A 24154-nucleotide genomic window follows, 5' to 3' on the forward strand; every position below is an offset into this window, starting at 1 on the left:
ATGGATCTGCGCCTCAGCTCAGTCGACCACACTGCTGGGATTGGCCACACTAGCAGTATTTGCTGTCAGGGGATTCAGCCATTACCTACCCAAGCCTGGGAGCCCCCTGCGGAAGGCCAAGCCTACCCCCAAGTGAGGCGATAGGAGAAATCAGAAAGAGCTTGGTGGAGGTGTGAAGGGAAGCCCCAGCTCAATCCTTCCTATGGAAGCCTGGCTTGCTGCCCCCCATCCCCCCACCCCCAGCAGATAGGTCTGGTGACAGGTGTCTCAGGTTATGCTAATGGCCTTCCTCTCTCTTTCTCTGGCCACAGGAAGTCCCAGCACAGGTTTGGGCTCAGACCCAATTCATGGGCCTCCAGGTGGGAGGATGAAGCGGCTCTGGGAGTGGCCTCTACCCCTGACAACTCTGCTGAAACAGCTGCTTGGAAGGAGCTAAAGGCGGGAAATGCACTGCAGCTGACTCACGGTTAGCAACATGGAAACAGGGCTCATTGCGGTTCTGTTCTTTATGGAGGTGCAGTGGGTTAAACAATGATCTGTTCACCAGAATGTGGACGGTTCGAATCCATCATCCACTCCTCCAGAGGAAGACGAGCCTCTCTCCCTTAAGGATGGACAGTCTCAGAAACCCCGAGGAACAGTGATATTTCATCCTGTAGGGTCACGAGGAATTGGAATTATTTGATGGCCATGGGCGTCACATCCATCCTACGCTGGAACTCACTCGATATTTCTAAAATCCATGCGTGAAAGTGCTTCCAGAGGCAGAGCGAGCCAGCTGTGTCCTGCCTGTGGCCCTTCTACTCCTGGTGGCTGTCCTCCCGCTCCCCAGAAAGGAATGAGGCACAAGCAAACCCTCTCGCTGCACAAGCCTGACAAGCAGGCTTGGTGTAAGCCCAGAAAATCCTGTAATTACTGCCGCCACTGTTGGTTGGCTTCTGGGGAGGAACTAATTCAAGCAGTGAGCACTCGACCTGAAATATTATGAATGTAATTTTATTATTTGGACTATCTGGGTCACAGGCAGGGGTTATAATCACTGCTTTGGCCGAGTTCCTGCTGGAATGGCTCACTCACTCTCAGGACTGACAGTTGACAGACAAGCCAGCCCTTGGTGCTGAAAGCGCCTGCCCCTGCCTGGGCCGTGGCTGTGTCTCCTAGGGCAGCCAGCACCCTCCCCTCTGTGGGGTGGCACACTCCTCATGGACCAATACAGAGGGTGTACACCCACACTCGTACATGTCCATCATCGGGAATGAGAGTGAGGCAGGAGCACATGTCCACAGAGGTCCACTTTGCTTGCCATCACACACACATGCATGTTTGGACTAGAAGAAGGCTCTGCAGTGGCCAGGAAAGACATGCCAGCCTCAGGGTGGCCATGCTGCGTAGCCCTTCCCCTGACCCCCAGCTAGCCCGCGTTCACTGGGGTCGGAGTTTGGTTTTTCTAGCTCCAGTGGTGGTTGGGCACACCAATATAACTCTACCTTTGGCGTCCACAGAGCCGGGTTCTAATTTAAGCCTGGTGTGTGTCCTAGGGTAAATGGCTTCCCATCTCCGTGTCTCCGTCTGCCAGCGGTAAAATGGGGGGTTGTGAGTGGTTCAAATCAAGCCAAACACACTGCCATTAAGTCAGTGCTGACTCACAGCAACGCCCTGTGGGTGTCCGAGACGGTAACTATCTACGCAAGTAGAAAGTCCAGGCATTCTCCCGAGGAGCTGCTAGTGGTCTTCTAACTGCCGGCCATGCAGATCGCAGCCCAGGGCAGATTGGTAAAGCACACACAGCACAGTGCCTGGGATGCACGAGGTGGGAACACACTCCAGGTGCCACCTCCTCGAGACTGAACTTTCTGGGCCCACTCACTGCCCTCACGGCATCACCAACCACAACAGGGAAGGAGGAGTCGGTCAAGTGAGTGTTCTGTGCTGGGTTGGGCCTGGCCCCTCTCCCAGCACCCTGGACCAGTATGATGGCCACAGACAGCGTCCTTCCTGGGTGGTCAGGAAGGAAACCAGGGAAGGTGTCCGTGCCACACCTCATCACCGCGGGAGGAATCCTTTCTCACATCAACTCGCCCCCACCCCTCAATTCACTCCCCTACAAGATTTCCTGAGAAAGGTTTTTTTTTTTTCATGTATTCACCGCAAAGGATGCTCACTAGTGGGCACCCATACTTGGCTAGGAGTAGCAACGAGCAGATGAAGGGCAGTTAGTAATGTGCTTCTTCTCAGAGCGCCCATCCCTGACTCTGGCCTCCCGTACACCTCGCTGACTACCTTCGGGGCCCCAGAGATCCTACCTGAAAAACGGAAAAGTGTCCAAGTCATGACAAACCCTGGGTAGGCTCCTGGTCCCAAGCCAGGCAAGGGCTCCCTGGGATGTCGTGATGCCCCATCAGTCAGCAGGCACCTGGAGGAGCACGGCCCACAGGTCACTAGAGAGGGACTTGATGGAAGTCCACCGAGGCTGGAAAGAGTTCATCGAGCCTTTGTCTTCCTGGGGGGCACAGGGAGGTTTGGTGTTGAGCCCTGGTGGCCAGAGGGGCAGCCTAACTGAGGAGGGCAGGTTGGGGATATCAGACAGATCCTCTCCACCCGGCATCTGGTCCATCCAGTCCAACCAAAAGAAGGGGCCAAATGGGACCTTCTAGACTCGAACATGGTCTATAAACCAGTGGGATTCATATAGATCCAGATTCACTGGTACCCAGATGCTCTTCCACCACCTGTTAATGTGTTGTACTACGGCAGCTTTGGGGTTGACACAATGCTGGACGTGATCTATCACCGGTATTGCAAATACTAGCAAAATCATCCTCAGTGGGCAGGTACAGCAGAGCTTCCAGATTAAGACAGACTAGGAAACAGCCCCGGAACCATGGTGCTGGTGAAGACTATTGAAAGTAGCAGGGGCTGCCAACAGAACAAACACATCTGTCTTGGAAGAAGTGCAACCAGGATGCTCCTTGAGGCCAGGGTGGCGAGACTTCGTCTCACGTTCTTTGGGCATGTTGTCAGCAGAGACCAGTCCCTGGAGAAGGACATCATACTTGGTAAAGCAGAGGGACAGCGAAAAAGAGGAAGACTCTCAATGAGATGGACTACGAAGAACAGCTGTGAGGATGACGCAGGACCAGGCAATGTTTCGTTCTGTTGTGCACAGGGGCATAGGAGTCTGAACACACTCAACAACCACAGCCTGGCCCTCTACTTGTGAAAACTAGCCGGTGCTAAGGGATCACAATATAGCATGTTCTGTACTAGCACTGGGTCGCGAGCTCCCCCAGGGGGTTACAACAATGGACTCAAGCCATCAGGAATGGACTCAAATGGTCACAAAGGTAGCAGAGGCCTGGGTGACATTTCAGCCTGGTGACACACACAGGGTCATAGCTGATTGGACAGCAGCCAGCATGTTTCAAAGGAGATTCAGTCCCACTGGTTCTGTCTGTCACAGAACTCAGGTAGGAGTCAAGCACCTTTCCTCTGCCCAGGCTCTGTGGTGCTCCAATGCAGCTTCAAGGTCCTTTCTGATAGGCCCCAGAGACCCCACATGTTGTCATTGATCTCCCGCCATCCCTCTGTTCTCTCCACTTCTTCCCTCCCAAGCAGGATCAGGATAAAAGCCAAATGCTCACAACTGGCTATAGTCTTTTGGGGAAGTCAAAGGACTCCTTCTTGTGAGGTCACGAGGAGAGGAGGGGCCACGGGACTCCTAAGTCCTGATGACCACCCACCAGCACAGTCTTCCAAGGATAACACACAGACACACACATTTGGACCAAACAAACAAACAAATAAGCCCATTGCCATCAAGTCGATTTGCCTTGAACCCAAACTCACAGTGATTGAGTCAATGCCCACTCAGGACAACACTCTAGGCAGAGTAGATCTGCCCCTGTGAGTTTCTGAGACTGTAAACGTCTCGGTGTTTGAGCAGCCTTCTGTTGGGTTTCCAAGGCTGTAAATCTTTATGGGAGTAGACAGGCTCATCTTTCTCCCTCAGAACGGCTGATGAGCTTGAACTGATCAACCTTAGCAGTCCGATGCTTACTGGACGTCACCAAAGCGGTTCACCAACCACCCCTTCAACTCAACCTAAGCTTCCAACTGCCTGGGCTGAGAACAAGGTGCATTCGTGGAGCAATGAGTTAAGCTTTGGACTGCCATCAGAAAGGTTGCCGGTTGGGACCCACCAGCTGCTCCATGGGAAAAGATGAGGCAGTCTGCTTCCATAAAGGCTCTCCGCCCTGAGAGGCGCACAGAACAGTTCTATCCTGTCCAATAGGGTCACGGTGCATTGGAATCAATCCGATGGCAGGGTTGGGGCTGGGAGCTGAGAACCACTAATCAGGAACTAGACTCTGGGCTGAGGCTGGGACAGGGGTGGGGGTGGGGCATCTGGCTGAGGGTCAGCCCATTCTGGGGAGGGTGCTCAGGCCTTCTAAGAAGGGCCAAGAAACACAGAGAACAGAGCTCAGGGCAAGGGGAGCGGCACCCTCCACTTTCTGCGTGGACCCAGGTGCACCCACAACCCCATCAGGGAGATGCTGAGTCACAGAGGCTGGGACAATGGACCCAATTTAATCTGAGCTTTTGCCCCTCGTGTAAATACAATTTGAAACTCAAGAACTCATCCTCCAAGTCCAACCACAAGTTGAGTGAAAGCTGCAGGGTCACAAATGTTGGAAGACCACCAGCTTTATTAGAACACCGTCCAGTGAAACTCCATCTGCCAGGCAACTGGTAACTTCCGGCAATGTTGAAGCAGAGGATGGAGCAGGAGAGGAGCCACCTTCCCCACGTCACAAGCAGGTGCAGCAGCCCAGCCTTGGGGCAGGGGAGGGACAGGTGGTGCCCAGCTGAGCCTGAGGCCACACTCACCTGCAGCCAGAGGCCTTAGCCTCCCTGGTGGGCATCCCTGCAGAAGCCATGGCCCTCCACCGGCCTCAGGAACCAGCCCTCCAGCGCTTCCGTTGTCATAGCTACCACCATGACCTTTTCAGGGTTTGAAAACAAGAACCACCGGTGGCCATGGAGAACAGGAACAGCGTAGCAACTACTCTAAGGCAGGCACAGAACCGTTTCCCCTGCCCACGCTAGGCCTCAGGCTCTAGAAGCACTGGGGAGGCGTGGTGTGGGGGTGTCTCAATAGACTCGTGTTTGGGGCCTGGGTTGGAGGAGTGGGGCTTCTCATTCTGATTCACCGTGCGTCAGGTGAGACTGCACGAGGAGGCGGGCTTGTGGCAGGGGCTTCCTCCTGGCTGTACCATGTTGAGGCTGGAGAGTCCTCTGCCCTCCCCGTCCCCCCACAGATCTCCTGGGGTGAGAGGTTGACCAATGGGACTGGGGAGATTGGCTCTGATGTCAAGTGTCCCCAGAACAGGGTGGGGGGAGGTTGGGGTGCAGGAGGAGATAGAGGCAGGAGGAAATCCAACCATATGTGATTTGAGGGCATCTCGGACACTGGTCTTAACCTTCTTCCCCTCTCTCCCCTGCCTCCTATTCTTTCTCACCAGGCAGAGTGGGGAAGGGCTCAACCCACCCAGAGACGCATCATGAACCCTTGAGTGATTCAGGTGACAAGTGAATATAGACTGATCCCCCACCCACCCCTACCCTCTGCCCCAGGGGTGAGGGTGGGGGTTCAGGAAACAAAAGGCTGCTTTGGAGATGAAACCCCAAACCAGGGCTTCCCGGGGACAGGGCACCTTGGGAACCACCAGAGTGGCGACAGCAAGGGGCCCTGTCCTCCAGTGGCTGTAATTTCAGAAGGCACCTTTGTCCTGGGCTTTCTCGGGGCTGGATTCAAGGAGGCTGGCTGCTGCCAGAACCTGAGAGCAGACAGAAACATTGCCACCTTCTGAGAAGGGGTAGAGAAACGTCCACAAATCCAGACCATGACTAACTAGGAAGCTACAGGCCAGGAGGACATTATGGGCTGAATCGGGCAGGTTTAGGTTCAAATTCTGGTTTTGTTGCTCTCCCAGCAGAACTCTGGATCACTGTCATTAACCCCTGTGCATCAGAAAATGAGGCTGCTAACACCCCCTCTCAGGGTGAGGCAGGAGGTAATGACAACACTCAGGACAGTGCCCGCCCCCAGTTAGCAGCTGCTGTCTCCTGGATTTGTGCGCACACACACCCCACCCCACCCCCGAGACTGTGGTGCTAAAAGCCACGTCTGCCGCCCTTTCAGTAGACCCGCACCAACCATCCAGTCTATGTTTAGCATCTTAGTTGAGTTCGATTGTTTTAAAAAAACGAAGCCTCATGCGTATTGGCTGTGATTATCCCAATATCTCTCCTTTTTAATTTCCTCACCCCTAGGAACCTTTAACTGCACAATTCTGGGGCTACTTTCTATTAATATCAATTTCCAGATTATGGCGAACCGATGTCTGGTTTTTAATTTCATTAGGTGATGCCTGTGATGAGGTCCTCGGTGCTCATTAGTTTTCATGGAGCATATTGTAATGCGCCAAAGGAAAGGGCGGCGGGGCTGCAGACGCCAGGGCAGCTTCTGCGGGTCAGGCCCACACACCGAAGGACAGAGCTGCGGGGCAGCTGCTACGAGGGCGGGCGATAAACTCTCTTCGTGGAGAGAGGGCCCTCAGTGGGCACCCAGCCCCCACCCCTCAACTGCCTCAGTGAGGGTCCTTCAAAACCCACCCGCCGTCCCCACAGGGCAGAATCTGGTGGAGGTTCCAAAGTCAGCACCGCCAGAGTCCGCCAGCCCCTGGCTGAGGAAGCATAGACTCGAACAGGCGCCCTTGGACCCCCACTGCCCCCAGGCGCCATTGGACTGTTGCCGCCCCTCCATCCATCTGTCCTGCCACTTCCCACAACTCCATTCACACCCTAGTCTGAGTAAATGTAAGCCCAGAAATTAGCCTAGGACACTGTGGCTGCTCCTCTCCAGCCCACCTCGAGTTCCTGCAGTACAGCAGTGCCTAGAGCATCATGGTGGGGCCACCTGCCTGCTCCTCCTGTCTCCACCTCTGCTGTGCACACTAACCCCAGGGGATCCTGTGGTGCTGCTAGCCCAGCCATGGCTCAGCTCCCTCCCCCCCTGCCACCCCTTCACACCAGGAAAGAACCCACAAAGACAAAGGAAAGGGGGCAGGAAGCCAAGGAAGGAGTGGTTTGCCAAGCAGGCCCATGCCTAGCCCTGGCTTGGAGGGTCTGGCACATTATCCAACAAGAACTGAGAATCTGGTGGGTAGTTTGTTTTCCCCCCCACTGTACAGTTCTATTTGGCCCGGTTCCGAAAGGGCAGCCTGGAGGGTGAGGCAGCCTCCGCAGTAAGAAGTAAGAAGAGCCTGCAGCCGCAGCAGGTGCATTGTTTAGAAACACTGGGTTCTGAGAGCCCCAGCCCTGCTGATTTTGCAATGATATATTGCCAGCTACTTAACTGGATGGATCACTGCAATTACATGTCACTTCTGATATTAGCAGTCACAACAAGGATGTGTCAGCCTCGCAAGGTTTGTAGGAAATATATATATGATGTTCCGCAATGCCGTTAGAAAATGGCTTCAGGAAACAGACTTGAGGGGACCCCAATAAAACCTACCTGCCCGGGGAAAGCCACTGGCTCCATACAAACTGGAGAGGAGGCTGTGCCCGACCAAGGAGCGAAAGCTCCACCCTTGGCTCTGAGGAGGGCGCACCCCTGGGTCCCTCAACATCCTCCCAGCAGGTCGGTCTGCATCAGATTTCCTCCCTGTCCACAGGGCCAGATGGTCAGCCCCTAAAACAAGTCTCCTAAAGAGTCATATCTTCCCTCTGACTGGGGCAGAGGCTACTCTGCAGGGCTCCACAGGCTTGCTGGGTGCTGGCCTCAGGTTCCCTCCCCATTCCTTGTTCACTTGCCACACTCTCATACCTGTGACGCGTTATCCATGCTGTCCTCGCTGCCCAAACCTGTATCTTGCAATGGATTGGGGCCAACAGCCAAGTGGCCCAGGGCAAATATTCGCAGAGAAGCTGCATGGCCTTGAGCACGCCTCTTATCCCCGCTGTACCTCTATAATCACATCTGTCAAATGGTGCTACAGTGCGGGATTCATTTACATGAGCGTTGAACCTGTGCCAATGCTGTGACCGTGTGGGCTCCTGGGAGCACTCTGGAAGCCTGCGCTGTGACTAGTGCTGTCACTGCTGTTGGTGAGTCCTCCCCCATGCGTCCCTGGCACCTCATCTTTAAAGTGGGGGGATCATAGTAGTGGGCTGGTAGTATTGCTGTGATCAGACTTACATACAGTAAAATGTGCATAGTAAGTGCTCCATTAACATTTGCTGTTATTGTGATTGTAGGGAGTCCTGATAGTACTGTGGGCTAGGCATTAGGCTGCTAAGTACAAGGATGGAGGTTCAAATCCAGTAGTTGCTCCTTCAGAGAAAAAGAAGGTTGTCTGCTCTCATAAAGGTTTACAATCTCAGAAACCCTACGTAGGGTTGCCATGAGTCAGAATCAACTCAATGGTGGTGGGTTTGGATTTGGATCATTATTGTGGAATTCTGGTGATGAGGGTTGGCAGTTTGAACCCACCAGCAACTCTCTGGAAGAAAAGACCAGGCAATCTGTTCCTGTAAAGATGAATTGAACTCCTTGCCATCGAGTTGATCCCAACTCATAGCGACCCTATCGGAGAGTAGACCTGTCCCTGTGAGCTCCCAGACTGTGATCTGGACAGGGGTAGAAACCCTCAATTTCCTCCCTCTGAACACCTGTTGGGTTTGAACTGCTGTCAGCAACCCAACTAGTAACCTACTAAGCTATCAGCCAAGAAAACTCTCAGGGTCTTGCCACATGGGCTCAATAAGAATACAGCATACAGCTTCATTTTTTCTTACCCCTCAATGCCCCGGTGCCCTGCAAGGAAGGCTACAGGGCAGGCTAGAGATCAGAAACCATCAAAGGCTGTGCAACCAGCTCCTGTGCCGGCACTGTGGGGTCCCTGAGACGGAGCTCCACTGTCAACAGTAGCTGCCTTCCGCCTCATCACCCCACCCCTGGCTCCCAACCACCATCCCCAGCCGTGTGGCTCGAGGAAAGGGCAGGGAGCTGCTGCATCTGGACCTCAAGTGGCCCCACTTAAGAAAACTCATTCTGCAAAAAGCCAAAGCTAACACACACACGCATGTCTAACAGAATCTATAACAGAGGGTCACTGCATAAACCAGTGAATCCACCATCTACTAAAGCTTCATTGACACGAAATCCATACCGCCCCCCTTTTTTAAAGACAGGATCATAAAATTAGAACACTACCTTGCCATCACCAATGACATCCCCCAAAGAGAGCCAACTGGAACTCGAGCTTCCGGAAAGCCCCTGAAAGGGACCGTCACAACACAGTCCCATGTGTACATGTAGTACAGTTATCTGCCCAAGCTGCTGCATGTAACTCATATTGTTAGACCATACCAAAGAAGCACAATCAGAACACTTCCATAGGGCAAATGGCCTGGCTTCTTCACAATGACTGTTGTTGTCAGATGCCACGGGAGCTCTAGTGATGTAGAGGGTATAAGCTGGGCTCGTAACCCTTGCTAACTAAAGGTCTGAAGTTCAAAACCACCAGCTGCTCCATGGGAGAAAGACGAGGCTTTCTACTCCCTCCCGTACAGTCTCAGACACCCTCAAGGGCAGTTCTTCTGGTGACCCCGTGAAGTTGGGATTCCATCCTGTTGTGAGCCGCAGGTTTGTTCAATGGCTGGCTTTGTGGAAACAGGTCATCAGACCTTTCTTCCTAGACTGTCTTAGTCCGGGAGCATCAAGGATACCTGCTCATCATCCTAGCAAACCCACAGCCGCCACTGACAGACCAGGGATGGCTGCTCAGGAGCTATGGGATTGGCTTCGGACTGACTTGGGCCTCCCACATGGAAGGTAAGAATTCTTCAAATAAATAGTCAGATGGAAGTAAAGATGGGACCGAAGAATTCTTCAAATAAATAGCCAGCTGGAAGTAGATGGGAGAGAGGGCCCTTGTGATGGGTTGCTATTGGAGCCAGGTGCCTTCGAATCAGTCCCAGGTCATAGCCGCCCACTGTTGTAGCCACCATGTTGATCCATCTCGTTAAGGGTCTTCCTCGTTTTCAATGACCCTCTACTTGGCCAAGCATGATGTCGGTCAGTTTGTCATACCTGTGTGTTGCTGTGATACTAGAAACCATGTCACTGGTATTTCAGATACCAACAGGATCACCCATGGTGAACAGGTTTCAGCCAAGCTTCCAGACGACGACAGATTATGAAGAAAGAATAGACTGTCCACTTCGGAGGGACTGCTGCTGTTGTTACGTGCCACTGAGTGGCTCCCCTCCCACAGATACCCTACGTATAACAGGACAAAGCACTGCACGGTCCTGCACCATCCTGTCAGGAGCTGACAGTGTTTCTAAGCTACGCACATGGTTTTCAGTGGCTCCTTCCTCTGAAGGGGGAAGCCAGTCCTTCTTCATCGTCTGTTCTTAATCTGGAAGCCCCGCTGAAACCTGTTCTCTTCCGGTGACGCTGCTGGCCTTTGAAATACCAGGGACCTAGCTTCCAGCATCACAGTACGACACACTGACAGACAAGTGGTCTGGGTCTTCTTGGTCTGCTGTGATGAAAATACATACGTAACAAAACCAATTTAACCGCTTCTCCTCGGGAGCTTCTGGGAGAGAGACTGCGCGCCTCAATTTGTGCAAATATTCTTGCCACCTTATTCCATATCCTTTCACCACCATAACCAGAAAGTCAATGCCCCCTTAGCAAACCTGCCTCTTGTCCCTTCCTCACACCCCAGGTAACTGCTACTCCGCTTTGGTGTCTACCTATTGGCTTCTTTCACATAAACGAGATAATATTAGTCCTTCTGCAATTAAGTGATTTCACTCACTCAGGTAGCAGCCAGCCATCAGGCCTTCGCTTCGCATTATGGCTAAGTGTATCTGTTCATCAGGAGGACTTCTATAGGGTTTTAATAGATCTTTCCTCTTAGTTTCTCAGTCTGGAAGTTTGACTGACACCTGCTCGGCATCAGCCTCCATGTGTAAGCCTCCATTGCCGGATGGGAAGGGGCTACACACGAAGTGTCCTGCTCGGATGGTGAGAATTCTGCAACTGAATACCAGGTGAGGTTACAGGGAGAGTTCATTATGCAGGTTTCCAAAAATCTAATATAGCAAAATCTGACTCTGAAGATGGCTTGACTTATAAACCTAGGCCATCCCTTAAGATCCCTTCTAATGCACGAAGCCAGGTGAGGCTTGCTGGCTGATCCACAAGACACCCAGGTGCTGCTACGTCCTGCTAACACCTGGTGGTGCACAGGAGAAAACTGAGAGACACCCAGATCCCCAGGATCAGCAAGCATCTAAGAACTCCTATCTGCCTCAAGCAGGGTCCTTCCAGATGCCAACACCTTTACCTGCCCATCCTCACTCTCCCACCCAAGTTACTGTCACCAAAAGCAGAGTCCAGGGACCTTGGTTCCCTGGGAAATTTTCACCGTACTACAACAACCAGAATGGCCAGAACGGGATTTCCTCTGCAGATGGGTTCCCCCACCCCTGCACTCCCCAGGGAGGAGGAGGCTTTCCCAATGGGCTGGCAGGGTAGTCTTCCATGTCTGCACCTCCCACAGCAGAAATCCCCTGGGAGAAGGCTTGTCTGAGGTTCCCGGGGCCACCCAGCCGTGCAACTGGACACATACACTTTGTAGGCACTGGTTTCCAACAGATAAATGTAATCAAGGTTTATATGCTCAGAGAAGCCAACAGGATGGGATTGTTTCACTTGAAAGATCAGAAGAAAATTGTAACTAATGTTGTGGAAAATTACTTTGATATTGCTTTCTTGGTACCGAATCACAATTAGGCTGCTGTGAGCAGTACAAGGGAAGAATAAATATGAATAGTAACAAATCAACACAAACAGCCATGTCAGGAGCGCTTTGCTCAGGAAGAGTAATGTAGGCATTACTTAAAAGTTTTCTCATTTTGGCTTAAGGTGCCTTACATGGAGAACTCGGTGGTCCACTCATTACGTGGCACCAGCAGAAGGTGATCCAGCCCAACTGAGGACCCAAGGGCCAAGCCTTCTGGTTACCTGACTCTACAGTGTGGGTGCCGCCCTCCCGATTTAGGGAGTGCTCACCTCAGCTACCCACTGAGCTGCTAACCACGAGGTCAGCAGTTCTACCCTATCAGGCGCTCAGAGGGGGTAAGATGAGGCTTTCTGCACTTGTAAAGAGTTCCCATCCCAGCTGGCCATCACAGACCCCCATCCTCTCTCCTAGGCTTGTTCTGCAGTAGGTACTGACATCCACATGGGCAGCTGCTCATGGGGTCCCTCTGCCCCGTGTCCCCACCACCACACATGCTCAGCCACAAAGGACATCCTGGTTCCATTTGTCCCCCTACGTTTGAGCCTTCAGCAGTCACACACAAGCACAGGATGCAGCTCTCTCCAGTCCTGACAGCACTGCCCTCTGGGGCCCAAGAACCAAGGACAGTTCTGCGGCGGTACAGAAACCACAGACAGTCCTGGGTGGCTCCGGGGCTCACAGGAAGTTGCAGAGGCCGCATGGAGGAGGTAGCTTGGTCCTGGGGAAACAGCCAGACCCACTTTTGTGAGGGTTGCACCCGGGCATGAGTCAGCACCGATGACTCACCCTCCCAGGAGGGGTTCTCTGGTGGCAGCCAGGCACCAGGCACTGGTTCTGGCCTCCTCCTGTTCCTTCTGCCTTCCCGCCTACGTTTCTGAGCACCTGGGCCCTTTAGAACCACCCGCCTAGCTGAGCACCTGTTTGCAGACACAAAACCACCAGGTTTGGAGGAGAGGCAGCATCAGCCAGGTTGAAGGGGGATTAGTTGAGGGCAGGGTTGGAGAGAGGCTGCAGGCCAGGGTACCTGTCATGGATGGAACCCTGTCCCCAAACATATACACTGCAGTTCTAACACCTGGTACTTATGGACATGGCCTAGGTTGTATATAGGGTCTTTGGAAAGGTCATCAGTTGAATATGAAGCCACATGGAGGGGTCCCATGCAGTCTGAGGGCTGTCCCATCAGAAAGACAGAAGATGGCCACGTGACCACTGAGCTAGGCTGCAGCCAAGAGCCAAGGACCACCTGAGAGCCACCAGAAGTTGGCGGCTTTTTCAGGGGAGGGTGGCCAGGCCAACCCACCAAATGAGAACTGGGCCTCAGGATGGTGAGATAGCACCATTTTAGTCTTAAAAGCCACTCTGTCAGTGGGCCTTGTCCCTGCTGCTATTGCTAGTGGTGGCGAGCTAATTCTGACTCACAGCGACCCCCGTGTGCATGGCAGAGAGTGACTCCCTGGTGGTTTCGAAGCTCTGACTTTCCAGGGGTAGGCAGCCAGATCTGCTTTCCCAGCAGCCTCTGGGTAGGTCTGAACTGCCTTCATTTCAGGTTGCCCGCAAACATGTAACCCTTTGTGTCCCACATAGACAGCTAGGACATGAAGCTGGTGCCCACCCTCCTGGGCTATGCCAGATGGGCAGGGGTGGTTCGGAAATGCCTCCACTGGACCTCTGCTCCCCACAGCCCTCTCTGAGCTGGTGCCAGCTCGCAGCATTAAATTCCCATGTCCCTGCAGGGAGGGGCATCTCAGTGTGCACAGCATATCTGGGGACTGTGGGACCTGATCAGGTGTCATTAAGCACTTCGCTGACATGCCCACAGGCCCCATGCTGGGAACCACCACTGCCCTGATCTGGCCTTGACCTCATGGTCTGCTGACCTCACCCTGCCATTCCTAGAGGGGGCCGGATGTCAGTGCCAGTAGGTGCCTCAGGTGCCCTCCCCACATTTTGTCTGCTATCATTTGTCTGTGCCTTCCCCTCACGGGGCACAAGCCCACCTGCCCCCAGCAGACCACAGTGATGGACTTAGTTGGGGGAGGCAGGGTGGAGGACCAGTATGAACAGCTCACTGACTCACAGAGCCAGAAGTAGTCCCCCACTCCCCAGTCCAGGCCAGAAATGTTGAACTCAGGGATCCTCAGGGCTGGGATGGGAAACTGAGTCACCCTTGGGGACCAAGGCTCTCAGGAAGGTGTCCTGCACAACGTGGAACAGGAGCCAAGATCTGGCTGAACCCTTCCTTAAATTGGAGTTTCACCCAAAGGCAGCACCAATGGACAGATGGCTGGCTCCCCACCAAAGAGCACCCCCAGGCTGCCCTGACACAACTTGCTAGCTGGGGGACAAACGCTTAAGCCCAGAGGCTGGGGGTCTGACTACAGACACAGCACTGTCTACCTGCAGGAAGCTCAGACCCCCTCCTCTGACTGCTGGGGGTCTCAGCACCCTCTTGGCCTACTATCCTCCAAGCAGGAGGCCTGTGCTGAAGAGTGTGGACTGCAGACCGTACCACCTTACCCAGCAGACCTTACCACCGGCACACCAGCCTGCACCTTGGCATGACTAGGGTGGGAGCTCACCTGGCACCTGCTGGGGAGCCAGCTCCGTGGGGTCCTGCAGGCTGATAAAGAGGAGCAGGCCCGCAGCTCCAAACAGGAGGATGGAGGCGAACAGGCAGGCCAGCCGCATGGTGCCGGGTCTCGGGGGCTTCCAGTGCTCGTTCTGAGGTCACCTCTGGGGTGTGGGCGGCACCTCCTTCCCTCATTGTCCACACCAGCCGTCCATCAGGCAGAGTCTACAGGGGAGAGGACGAGAAAGACTGTCCACCACGGAGTCACCGGGCGTCCCCAGCTGGGCTGGGCCCCCAGCCTGCGTATGACCTAAGTCTGACACGGATCCCTCTGGAGTCAAGTGTCCCTTCGATCTTATCAAAGAAACAAAGGATAGTCTTGTCACCACCTGTGTCGCGAATCCAGCTTCCTGACAGGTCAACTGTACCTACCACCCACTGCCACTGAGGGGATTCTGACTCACAGCAGCCCACTGAGCCCCGGGGTTTCTGAGGCTGTCCATCTCTTAAACAACAACAAAAAGTTTTATTGACATGTAATTCACAAATCATACAATTCAATCATCCGAGGCTGTCGATCTGTACAGGAGCAGACAGCCTCTCCTTTTCACCCACGGGGTGGCTGGTGGGTCCAAACTGCTGACCTTGACAGCTAGCAGCCCGACGAACGACCAACATTGGGCTATACATATAACCAGCAGGGCCCTTGGATCTGTCTGTGCTCTCAGAAAACCACAGAGAGGGACCTTTGCCAGACCCTGCCTGGGGAAGGCCAGATCACAAACTTGCCCAGGCTTGCTGAGACTCCACCCAAGTCCCACCTAGGACACAAGCAGGAACTGGATCCTTGTTCTTCCAAATGGCCCTTAGATCTACCTCCAAAGTGATGCCTTCCTGGGGACGCTGGGGACAAGGAACTCCATGGAGCAGGAGGCCTTGAGAACAAGCCTCCCCACCCCAGAGGATTCTTAGGTACACACCAAAGTCCTCACTCGGCCACTCGCCGCATGCCAGGGAGAGCGGTCCAAACACCACTGAACAGATGCACCAGCAGGAGCCGACACACAGACAGACCACTGAGGCCCCTCTCCTTCTGCAGGAGCCAGACCTGCCTCAGATGCTGGCCCAGAGGCTGGGTATACTATCAGCCTTCCCACCCGGACCCCTCCTAAAGGGCAGAGAAAGAAATCCCAATGTCATCCCCCCAAACCAAACTCATTGCCATCAATCAATCTGACCTGCCACCACCAGATAGGACAGGGTAGAATGGCCCCATGGGTTTCCAAGACTGTAAGTCTTTCCAAGAGTCTAAAGCTCTGTTTTTCTTCAGGAGCAGCTTATGGGTTTGAACCGCTGACCTTGTGGTTAGCGGCCCAATGCCTAGCCCACTGTGCCACCACCCTACCCCTCAAAAAAGCATAGCAGTTGCCACCAAATTGATTGTGATCCCTGGTGACCCCATGTCCATCAGAGCAGATCTGTGCCCCAAAGAGTGTTTGAGGCTGGGATCTTCTAGCTTTGGATCACCAGGCCCGAGGATTCAGGGTGCCCTGGGTGAGTTTGATCTACCAACCTTTTGGTTAGTAGACTAGTGTTTAACTGCCTGTACCATCTCAACACCCATCAGAGACTCCCAACTCGGACAAGCTGTGGGTGTGCAGTGGATGGTGTGTGGGGAGAGGAGTGAGGCATGAAGTTGTGGCTGTATGGGACATCTGGCTTCACAGGTAGCAAGTTCCTACAATCCATTTCCTCTCAGAAAGACCTCCATTCTGGCTCCTTACCTTCACCCAACCCGACTGGCCCAGGGACACCGCCCTCTGTCTACCCATGAAACCCTGTGAAGTCCCCTCCCCAGGCTGAGGCCCGGGAGCAGCCCCAGTGGCCTCTGTGACCACACATCTCCAGGCCAGGTGTGCCTCTCTCCACGAGGCTGCAGGAGTTCAGCCAAGGACCTGGCCCTGACCTATAACCTGGACACGGCTGGAGGAAGCCCTAGCCGCTGGCCCCAAGGAGGAAGTCATAGGGAGAGGAGCCCCTTCCTCCCAGGCCCAGGGGGGGGAAAAAAGTGTGAGGCCTAGCATGTTCCTCAGACAAGCTCAGGGGCTGAGGAGTGTTAAATTACAGGTTTGGGTTTCTTCCCTCTGCAGTCTCTGTAATTATTTTTTCACTCAGTTAACTTTAATTAACCTGCCCCAGGCCTCAAGGTGCGGGTGCACTCCAGTGTGGGCGCACTGGGCCATGCAGAGCAGGTGGCTCCCACGACGTCCAGTACGGCTGTGGTAGAGGTGCGCCAAGCTGATCCAGAGTTCAAAGCTGTCGTGGAGAACAATGTGCAGCCATTTATCCCCAAGGGCTCAAAGCCTGGTGCCCCTCATGTGGGTCCATGCCGTGCCCTCCCTGGCTGCTTTGAATAAGGCTGTCCTGGGGGCTGGGCTTTCTGTTCTTGGAAGGTCATAGATACCCGGAGCCACAGCCCCACTGGAGGGCTCTCATTGCTCCCGTGTTTTCTCTCCAGCACTTCTGAACACATGGGAGCCCCTCCTGGGCCCACGGGTGCCAGACTGAAGCTCTAGGGAAGAGTGGGTGACTGAAGAGGAGTCAGGGTGTCCACCCACAAGCGGTTGGCTAAGCCCGCTGGGAGGGAGAGAGAGGAGAGATAAGGGTGAGAATGACATTACGCACCAAGGTGCCAGGGTGAGACTGCCTGTGTACGTGGGCAGGGAGCCAAGAACTTCTTGGTACTGCAGTTGCTGCTGTGTGTACTCACACACATACATACAGATCACACCACAGAGGGGTCCCACAAGCCCTTGCTCCCGTTGGTTGCAGCCATGCTCACCTCCCAGGACAGAGAGAAGCTAAAAAAAGAAAGAAGAAAGAAAGAAAAAAAAACTACTCACTGCCATCAAGTCGATTCTAACGTACAATGGTCCTATGGGACAGTGTGTTAGTTTGGGTAGACTAGAGAAACAAAGCCACAGAAACTCGTATGTATATAGGATAGAATTTTATATAAAGGGTAAGTGTACATTAAGAAAGCATCCCAACCCAGTGCTGCCCAAGCCCATAAGTCCAGCATTAGCCCATATGTCCTATACCGATTTACAAAGTCCTCCTTAATCTTACAAAACACATGCAATGATGCTGACTGCAGGAAGAAAGCCAAATCAGTGAGCATGGAAGCATCTCAGCGCTGGCAGGGGTCTCCACACGGCTGCTCCAGCACCAGGGCTGCATCGGGGTAGGTCCATGTGGCTTCTCCTCAGGGCTGTCTCAAAGGAAGTAAGCCTTGCCAGCTGAAGTACCCTGGTCTGACCATCAGAGAGCAAGAGACCTGAGAACTAGAAAGGTGAGACTCATTGAGTCATTTATCGCTCTGCCCTTCAATTAATCCCACATGTTTTTATCGGCCAGCTTGGCACAATAAACCTTAACTATCTCAGGCAGCGTAGAACTGCCCCTGTGGATTTCTAAGGATATAGATCTATATAGCACAGAAAGCCTCCTCTTTCTCCCAAGGAGCAGCTGGTGGGTTTGAACCACTAACGCTGTGGTTAGCAGCCCAACTATGTCACCAGAGCTCCTTAGACAGAGGCCAGGAGGCCAATTTGATCCAGGGTGACTTCCAACACCAAGATGTTTCAAAACGAGTGAAAAGACATGGCATGATGGAGAAGTCAGGAAGACCGTTTTCCTGGCCTGGTAAAATGGCTCCTAAAATGCCTCCAAATGGAGGCACCAAGACTCCTTGTGGATGAACAAAGGAGACCCGAGCCCCTGCCATCACTGTGTTGTTTGCACCTGTGGGTGCTGCAGAAGAGAATCTCTTCCTCCATCTGGCCAGGCTGTTGCTGCCCCAGCTAGTACAAAACTCCTCCATGGAAAAGCAGACCACCTTGCAGCCAGTGCCACTCGTCCCTGGTTCTGCCCCCACCTAGCCCTCCACCCTAGACACAGGAGCGGGCTAGCATTGCCCAAGTGCATGGCAGCCAGGCCAGGAGGCTGCAATCAGCTTCAGAGGCCCTCCCCTCCCCTTCGGAGACAAGGCCCTCTCCCAAGCCACGAAGCTGCTTTCATCAAAAAGCAGCCTGCCTGTCCTGGACAACTGGTGGCCGGCTGGCTGGGTCTGTGGCACCTCAGAAGGAGCCTCCCAGCAAGGGGTCTAGATGATCCTCCTTGCCTCAAAGGTGGAGGGGATGGGCAGTCCCCAGACTCACTCCAGGATGTGTTTGTGGGAACCCCGCTTATGCTATCAAGGTTCTGTTCTGTCAGAGCTCCAGGACATTTTCAAGGCAGTAGGGAGATGCTAGGAGGCCTGGTGGCATTGGGCCTCTAATGGCAAGGTCAGCAGTTCAGAACCACCAACCAGCACCAATGGAGAAAACAAGGCTTCCGACTCCCATAAAGAATTAACCTCAGAAACCCACAGGGGCGGTTTCAGCTGTCCTGTAGGTTCTCTCTGAAAGTCAGCATCGACTGGATAGCAGTGGGTCTGTCTGTTTGTTTTTTGGAGGGAGATACTAAGGAGCCTCAGTGGCATAGTGGGTTATGAGTTGCCCTGCTAACCTCAAAGTTCAGCAGTTCGAACCCACCAGCCACTCCTCGAGAGAAACATCAGGTTCTCTGCTCCCTCAATGACTGACAGCCTCGGAAATTCAGAAGGGCCATTCTTGTCTGTCCCAAAGGGTTGCTATGAGTCAGAATCAGCTTGATGGCAGGGAGTTGGATGTTGATTTTGGCAGAGAGATGCTGTGAGTGGAGCTATTGCCTAGGACTGGGGGCTATGACCCTCTAAACACAGGGGCCCTTTCTCTAAACATGGCCAGAGCTCTCCGCCCCACCTGGAATCAAGTCATTCCCAACTCACAGAGCCTGCTCGCACTCATTCCAAGACAAGTACTTCCTTCTGGCACTCCTGCCAACATGGACGGATAATAAGACAATTCAAATCCCCTGGGGCGGGGGACAAGGGGAGAGAGGGTTAAGGCAGGAAAAATGAGCAGCCCCTTGGGTTTTCATAGAACTGTGCCCTCTCCACAACCTCTAGCTCATCCCACCCCTGTGACTTCTGGCCCTGAATGGCGTCACCAATTTTTTTTTAATCCAATTAATCTTGTCACCACCTCTTGGGACAGGGGACAGAGCCAAAGATTCAGCCCATCTTATTTATTTGATTTTTAAAAATTGTCTCTGGGAAATTCACTTCAGGGCACAAGCAAAGGCTTGGGAATTCTGCCAAAATACACGCACCTCCGGTGGCGATGGGCAGGCCGGCGCACAGCTCCAAGGATACGCTTGACTGCAGCTGTTCCAGGGCCTGGAAGCTCCCACAGTACCCAGGGGATCCCCCTCTAGCTGCGGGGACCCACCCTACATGCACCGAGCAGCAGGAGGCCGAGGGCGCGCAGGGACCACAAAAGTTGTCTGTCCAGTGGGTCCCCTTCTGGCACCGGCAAGCGCACAATGACGTCCCTGTGCCCAGGGCTCCCGCAAAGCAGCGAGAAGGGCTGCTATGGCAACTCGAGAGAGCGGAGCCAGCAGGGCGGCCACCTTGATGCTGGCACCGTGCGCCCTCCGCGGGGGGAGCAGCCCAAGGGGCTGCAGGCCCGGCTTCGCCAGCGCCGCAGATGGCGGCTGGCCGCGGTCTTGGGAACTCCCAGAACTCCGCCCGAGGCCCCGTCCCCCGAGAACGCCACCTCCATCGGTGTCGTCAGGCTCGTGCTGCTGTGTGCGGCTCTCGCTTCGCATCGGAGATCGGGCTCTTCCTGACTCCGGCTCATTAAACCCTGCAGCTTGTTAAAATCGTTCTCGTGGCAGCCAGTCTGCTCCATAAGCACCTGCACGAAGTTGCAGGGCTCCGCGCGGAAGAGAGCGGCCCGCGGGCTGACCCACCGTAGGCTCCCAACCACAGGCGCTGACCGAGGTGCTGACGTCCCCAGGCCCACTTCTAGAAACAGCTCACTCCCGCCGTCTGGAGCGGTGTGGCAACCCCTACAGCCCCCAGAAGGGGGAAAGGGGAATCCCTCAAGCAGATGCCAAGGCATAAGTCAGGCTCGAACAGCCCGCTTAGGAACACCGCAGCCCGAGCTCCACCGAGAGGCGCTGTGAGGGGCTGCAGTGAGGGGGTCTATTGAAGGCCTGGTCAGGAGGCCACCAGCCACAAGGCCCTGCTTTGCTGTTTACAAGCAGGGCAGCTCAAACTCACTGCCATTGACTCAATTCCCACTCATAGGGACCCGACAGGACAGGGGAGAACTGCCCCTGTGAGTTTCTGAGGCTGTAACTTTATGGGAGTAGAAAGTCCCATCTTTCTCCCTTGGAGCTGGCTGGTGATTCCAAACTGCTGACCTTAGCAGTCCAGCGTGTAACCACTGCTCCATCAGTCAATTCTAACATATAGCAACCCCATTTGGCAGGGCAGAACCGGCTCCTAGAGGTTTCAAACCTGTCGTCTCTATTGGAGTGGATCACAGGTCTTTCTGGGCATTTGTACCAGTGTGCCACCTCTTAAATGATTCCGGGTTAGGAAGAGGAACAGCATCCCTCCTTAACCCTGCCCTGTCAAAGGCTAGCATACCACATCTGTGACAGCCCTTCCCCCGCTGCGTGGAGCACTGGCGAGCCCATATGTGACTCTTGGGGCCTTGGGAGTGGTGTCACGCCTCTCCCCATCTTTGTATTCCCAGCACTCAACACAGTGCCTGGCACAGGGAAAGGGATCGATGCACTTGGCGCATCTGAATGAGCCCCCATGAATAGATAGACACATTGGGGACCATCCAGAGAGAGGCATCTATGAACCTAGAATTTTTAAAAAGGCATTGATGTTTCTGGGAACAGTGGGTCTGTCTCAGAACAGGGTCTGAAATGTAGCCCAGTACCCAGGGGGAAGAAAGGGGCAGGAAGTGAGGCACCACCAGAGAACCAAAAGGTGCCAAACAGCTAAGCTCACACACACCAAAGGTGCACAGTATTGGGCTTCAGGTCATAGGGCTGGAGGGCTAATATGACTGTGTAGGCGTAATAGTTATGCATTGGGTTGCGATTCAAAAAGTGAGCAGTTTGAACCAGCAGCCCGGTTCTCAGGAGAAAGACAAGGCTTTCTACTACTGTAAAGAGTTACAGTATTGGAAACTCACCAGGGCGGTTCTACCCTGTTCTGATGAGTTGCTATGAGTCAGCATGAACTTGAAGACAGTGAGAGCACAATAAAACAGAACAGAACAAGAGATGAATGGACTGACCAAATGTGACATATACACACGTGTACTACTGATTTATAAAGAGAGGTGATGTTCTGATGCATGCCATCAAATGGATGAACCTGGAAAACAGGTTGAGATAAGTCAAGCAGGAAAGTGGGATATTACATGATCTAACTTATATTAAAAAGTACGAATAGCCAGAATGTGCCTTATAAGGGTGGATGGTTGGGCTTCATTTCATGTACTTTGGACATGTTATCAGAAAGGACCAGTCCCTGGATGGTCCTTTCGTGCTTGGTAAAGTAGAACACAAGGATATATAACACTAGGAAACCCTGAAACAAAATTACATTTTGAATGTAGGGAAAGTGGAGGACAATTAAGTCAATTGGCATAACATAGTTTACAAGACAATGCTGTACACCCTACTGAGATGAGTGCTGACTGGGTCTTAATAGCTAGAGAGTGGCCATCTACGGTACAAATACTGGTCTCTTCCCATCCAGAGGTAAGAAGAGTGTAACCAACCAAAGACTCAAAGAAACCACTGATCCCAAGGACTAACAAACCATACAAACCACAGCCTCCACAACCCAGAGACCAGAAGAACTAGATAGTGCTCAGCTAACACTGCCAACCACCCTGAGAATGACCACAAATGGTGAGTAAACTGTAGAACAAAATTCAAACTCATGGAAAAGACCAGACTTCCTGTTCTGATACAGACTAGTGGAACCCCGAGACTGTGGCCCATTGACACCCTCCAAACCCAGAAGTGAACCCATCCCAAGGAACAACTGTGAAGTCGAACAGCAGACAGCCTATAAAGTGAGCAGTGACACTCAAGAGGAATGTACTTCTCAGAATAATCAATCAATCAATCAATCACAGGAGACCAAAATGGCAGCATTTGCCTAAAAACAGAGCTCAAAACACAGGAAGGAAGATTCCCCAAATGGAAATGGGGAATGGTGCCATAACACTGAAGGATTGCAACTAAAGTTACAAATCAATATCTATATAAACTGTTACATGGGAAACTAATTTGTTCTGTAAACTTTCACCTAAATCATATTTTTTAAAATCAATGAACGCAAACTTGCCAAAAGTTCATTCAAGGGCGATATTGAGCAGAAGTTGTCAAGAATTTTGTATGATGGGTCTACAATCAATGCTCATGGAAACATCAGTCAAGAGATCAAAAGAAAGGTGGAGAAAAGAGGTCAAAAGACACATTGCTTTAGGTAAACATGCTAATACCTCTTTTGAGTATTGACAAGCAAGGATACTATTTTGAGGACTAATGTGCGCCTGACCCAACCCACAGTGTTTTCAAACACATCAGATGCATGAGAAAGCTAGACACCGAATAAGGAAGGAAAAATAATTTATGCATTTGAATTATGGAGCTGAAGAAGAATATTCCAAGTGCCACGTACTGCCAAAAGGACAAACAAGTCCACCTTGGAAGAAGTACGGCCAGAGTGCTCAGAGACGAGCATGGCAAGGCTTCATCTGACATACATTGGACATGTTGTTAAAGTGGAGGGGCAGCGAAAAAAAGGAAGGCCCGCAACGAGATGGACTGACACAGTGGCTGCAGCAATGGGCTCAAACATAAGCACTACCGTGAGGATGGCACAGCACCGGGCAGTGTTTCATCCGTTGTGCAAAGGGCAGAGGATCTGGACGGATACTGTGGGGTGGGCATCAGACTCCAAGTCAGGAGCCCAGATTCTGGACCTGGCTGTCCTCCAGCCAGCTGTGGGACTCTCAGGATTGAATTTTTGGCACTCAGAATCCGTACCCATCCAAAATGCCCACTGTAGATAAGTTCTGAAGTTCTGGTGTGAAACACGTCTTGGAAAAGAGAACATCATCATGCTAATTTCATTTGTATACGTCCAGGTGGCCCTCTGGTGAGGGTGTCCCTGACCTGCCTCCATGCACAGCCAGCCGTCAGCTGCAAGAAAGCTGCCTCCCACCAATGCATGTGTCCCAAGCAGTGCATTCCAGAGATAGATTGGGTGTCTATGGACCAAACAAATCCCGCCAAACTAGTTCCCTTCAAGACAACTCTATCCTGGTTAGAGAGCCCCACGGTAAATGTCAAACTGTAAAGTGTTTTTTTTCCTGATCTGCAAAACCATGTTCCCCTGAGGCCTGGCTGCTGAAGGCAGTCTTACCTGGGGGAACTTACTACCTGGTGACCCTGGGCTGTGCTTGAACCTGTGGTGGAAGGAGTCCCCAGAAATGATCTTTTGTCTTGCTTCTTTGGAAAAACAGGTTGGGAGATTCTTTCCCCACAAGCTTTCCCTGAACAGATTTGTTACTTTTGTGCAGGTGGATTGACACTTTTTGGTCAAGCTACAAACAACACCTTCATATTTTGTGTCTGGTTCTGGCCTGCAGCCAACTCTGTAATTGGTATCAAACTGGGGGCCGTGGGGCTGGTCGATAGACTAAGCAAATGAAGTGAACTCTTG

The 24154-nt window shown here is 52.9% G+C and overlaps 1 protein-coding gene across 1 annotated transcript in view; it reads right to left on the bottom strand.

Annotated features, from left to right (window-relative positions):
- Positions 1-17296, bottom strand: part of CHST8 (carbohydrate sulfotransferase 8) — a 69841-nt gene extending 52545 nt beyond the window's left edge. Inside the window, exons 1-2 of the mRNA XM_075536689.1 lie at positions 17252-17296; positions 14471-14612 (exon numbers count right to left, since the gene is read on the bottom strand). Of these exons, the coding sequence (XP_075392804.1) occupies positions 14471-14612; positions 17252-17296 (187 nt within the window). The remainder of the gene's footprint in view (positions 1-14470; positions 14613-17251) is intronic.
- Positions 17297-24154: the final 6858 nt, after the last annotated feature.

This window comes from Tenrec ecaudatus, chromosome 18, assembly GCF_050624435.1.
Source record: "Tenrec ecaudatus isolate mTenEca1 chromosome 18, mTenEca1.hap1, whole genome shotgun sequence".
Taxonomy (NCBI): Eukaryota; Metazoa; Chordata; class Mammalia; order Afrosoricida; family Tenrecidae; genus Tenrec; species Tenrec ecaudatus.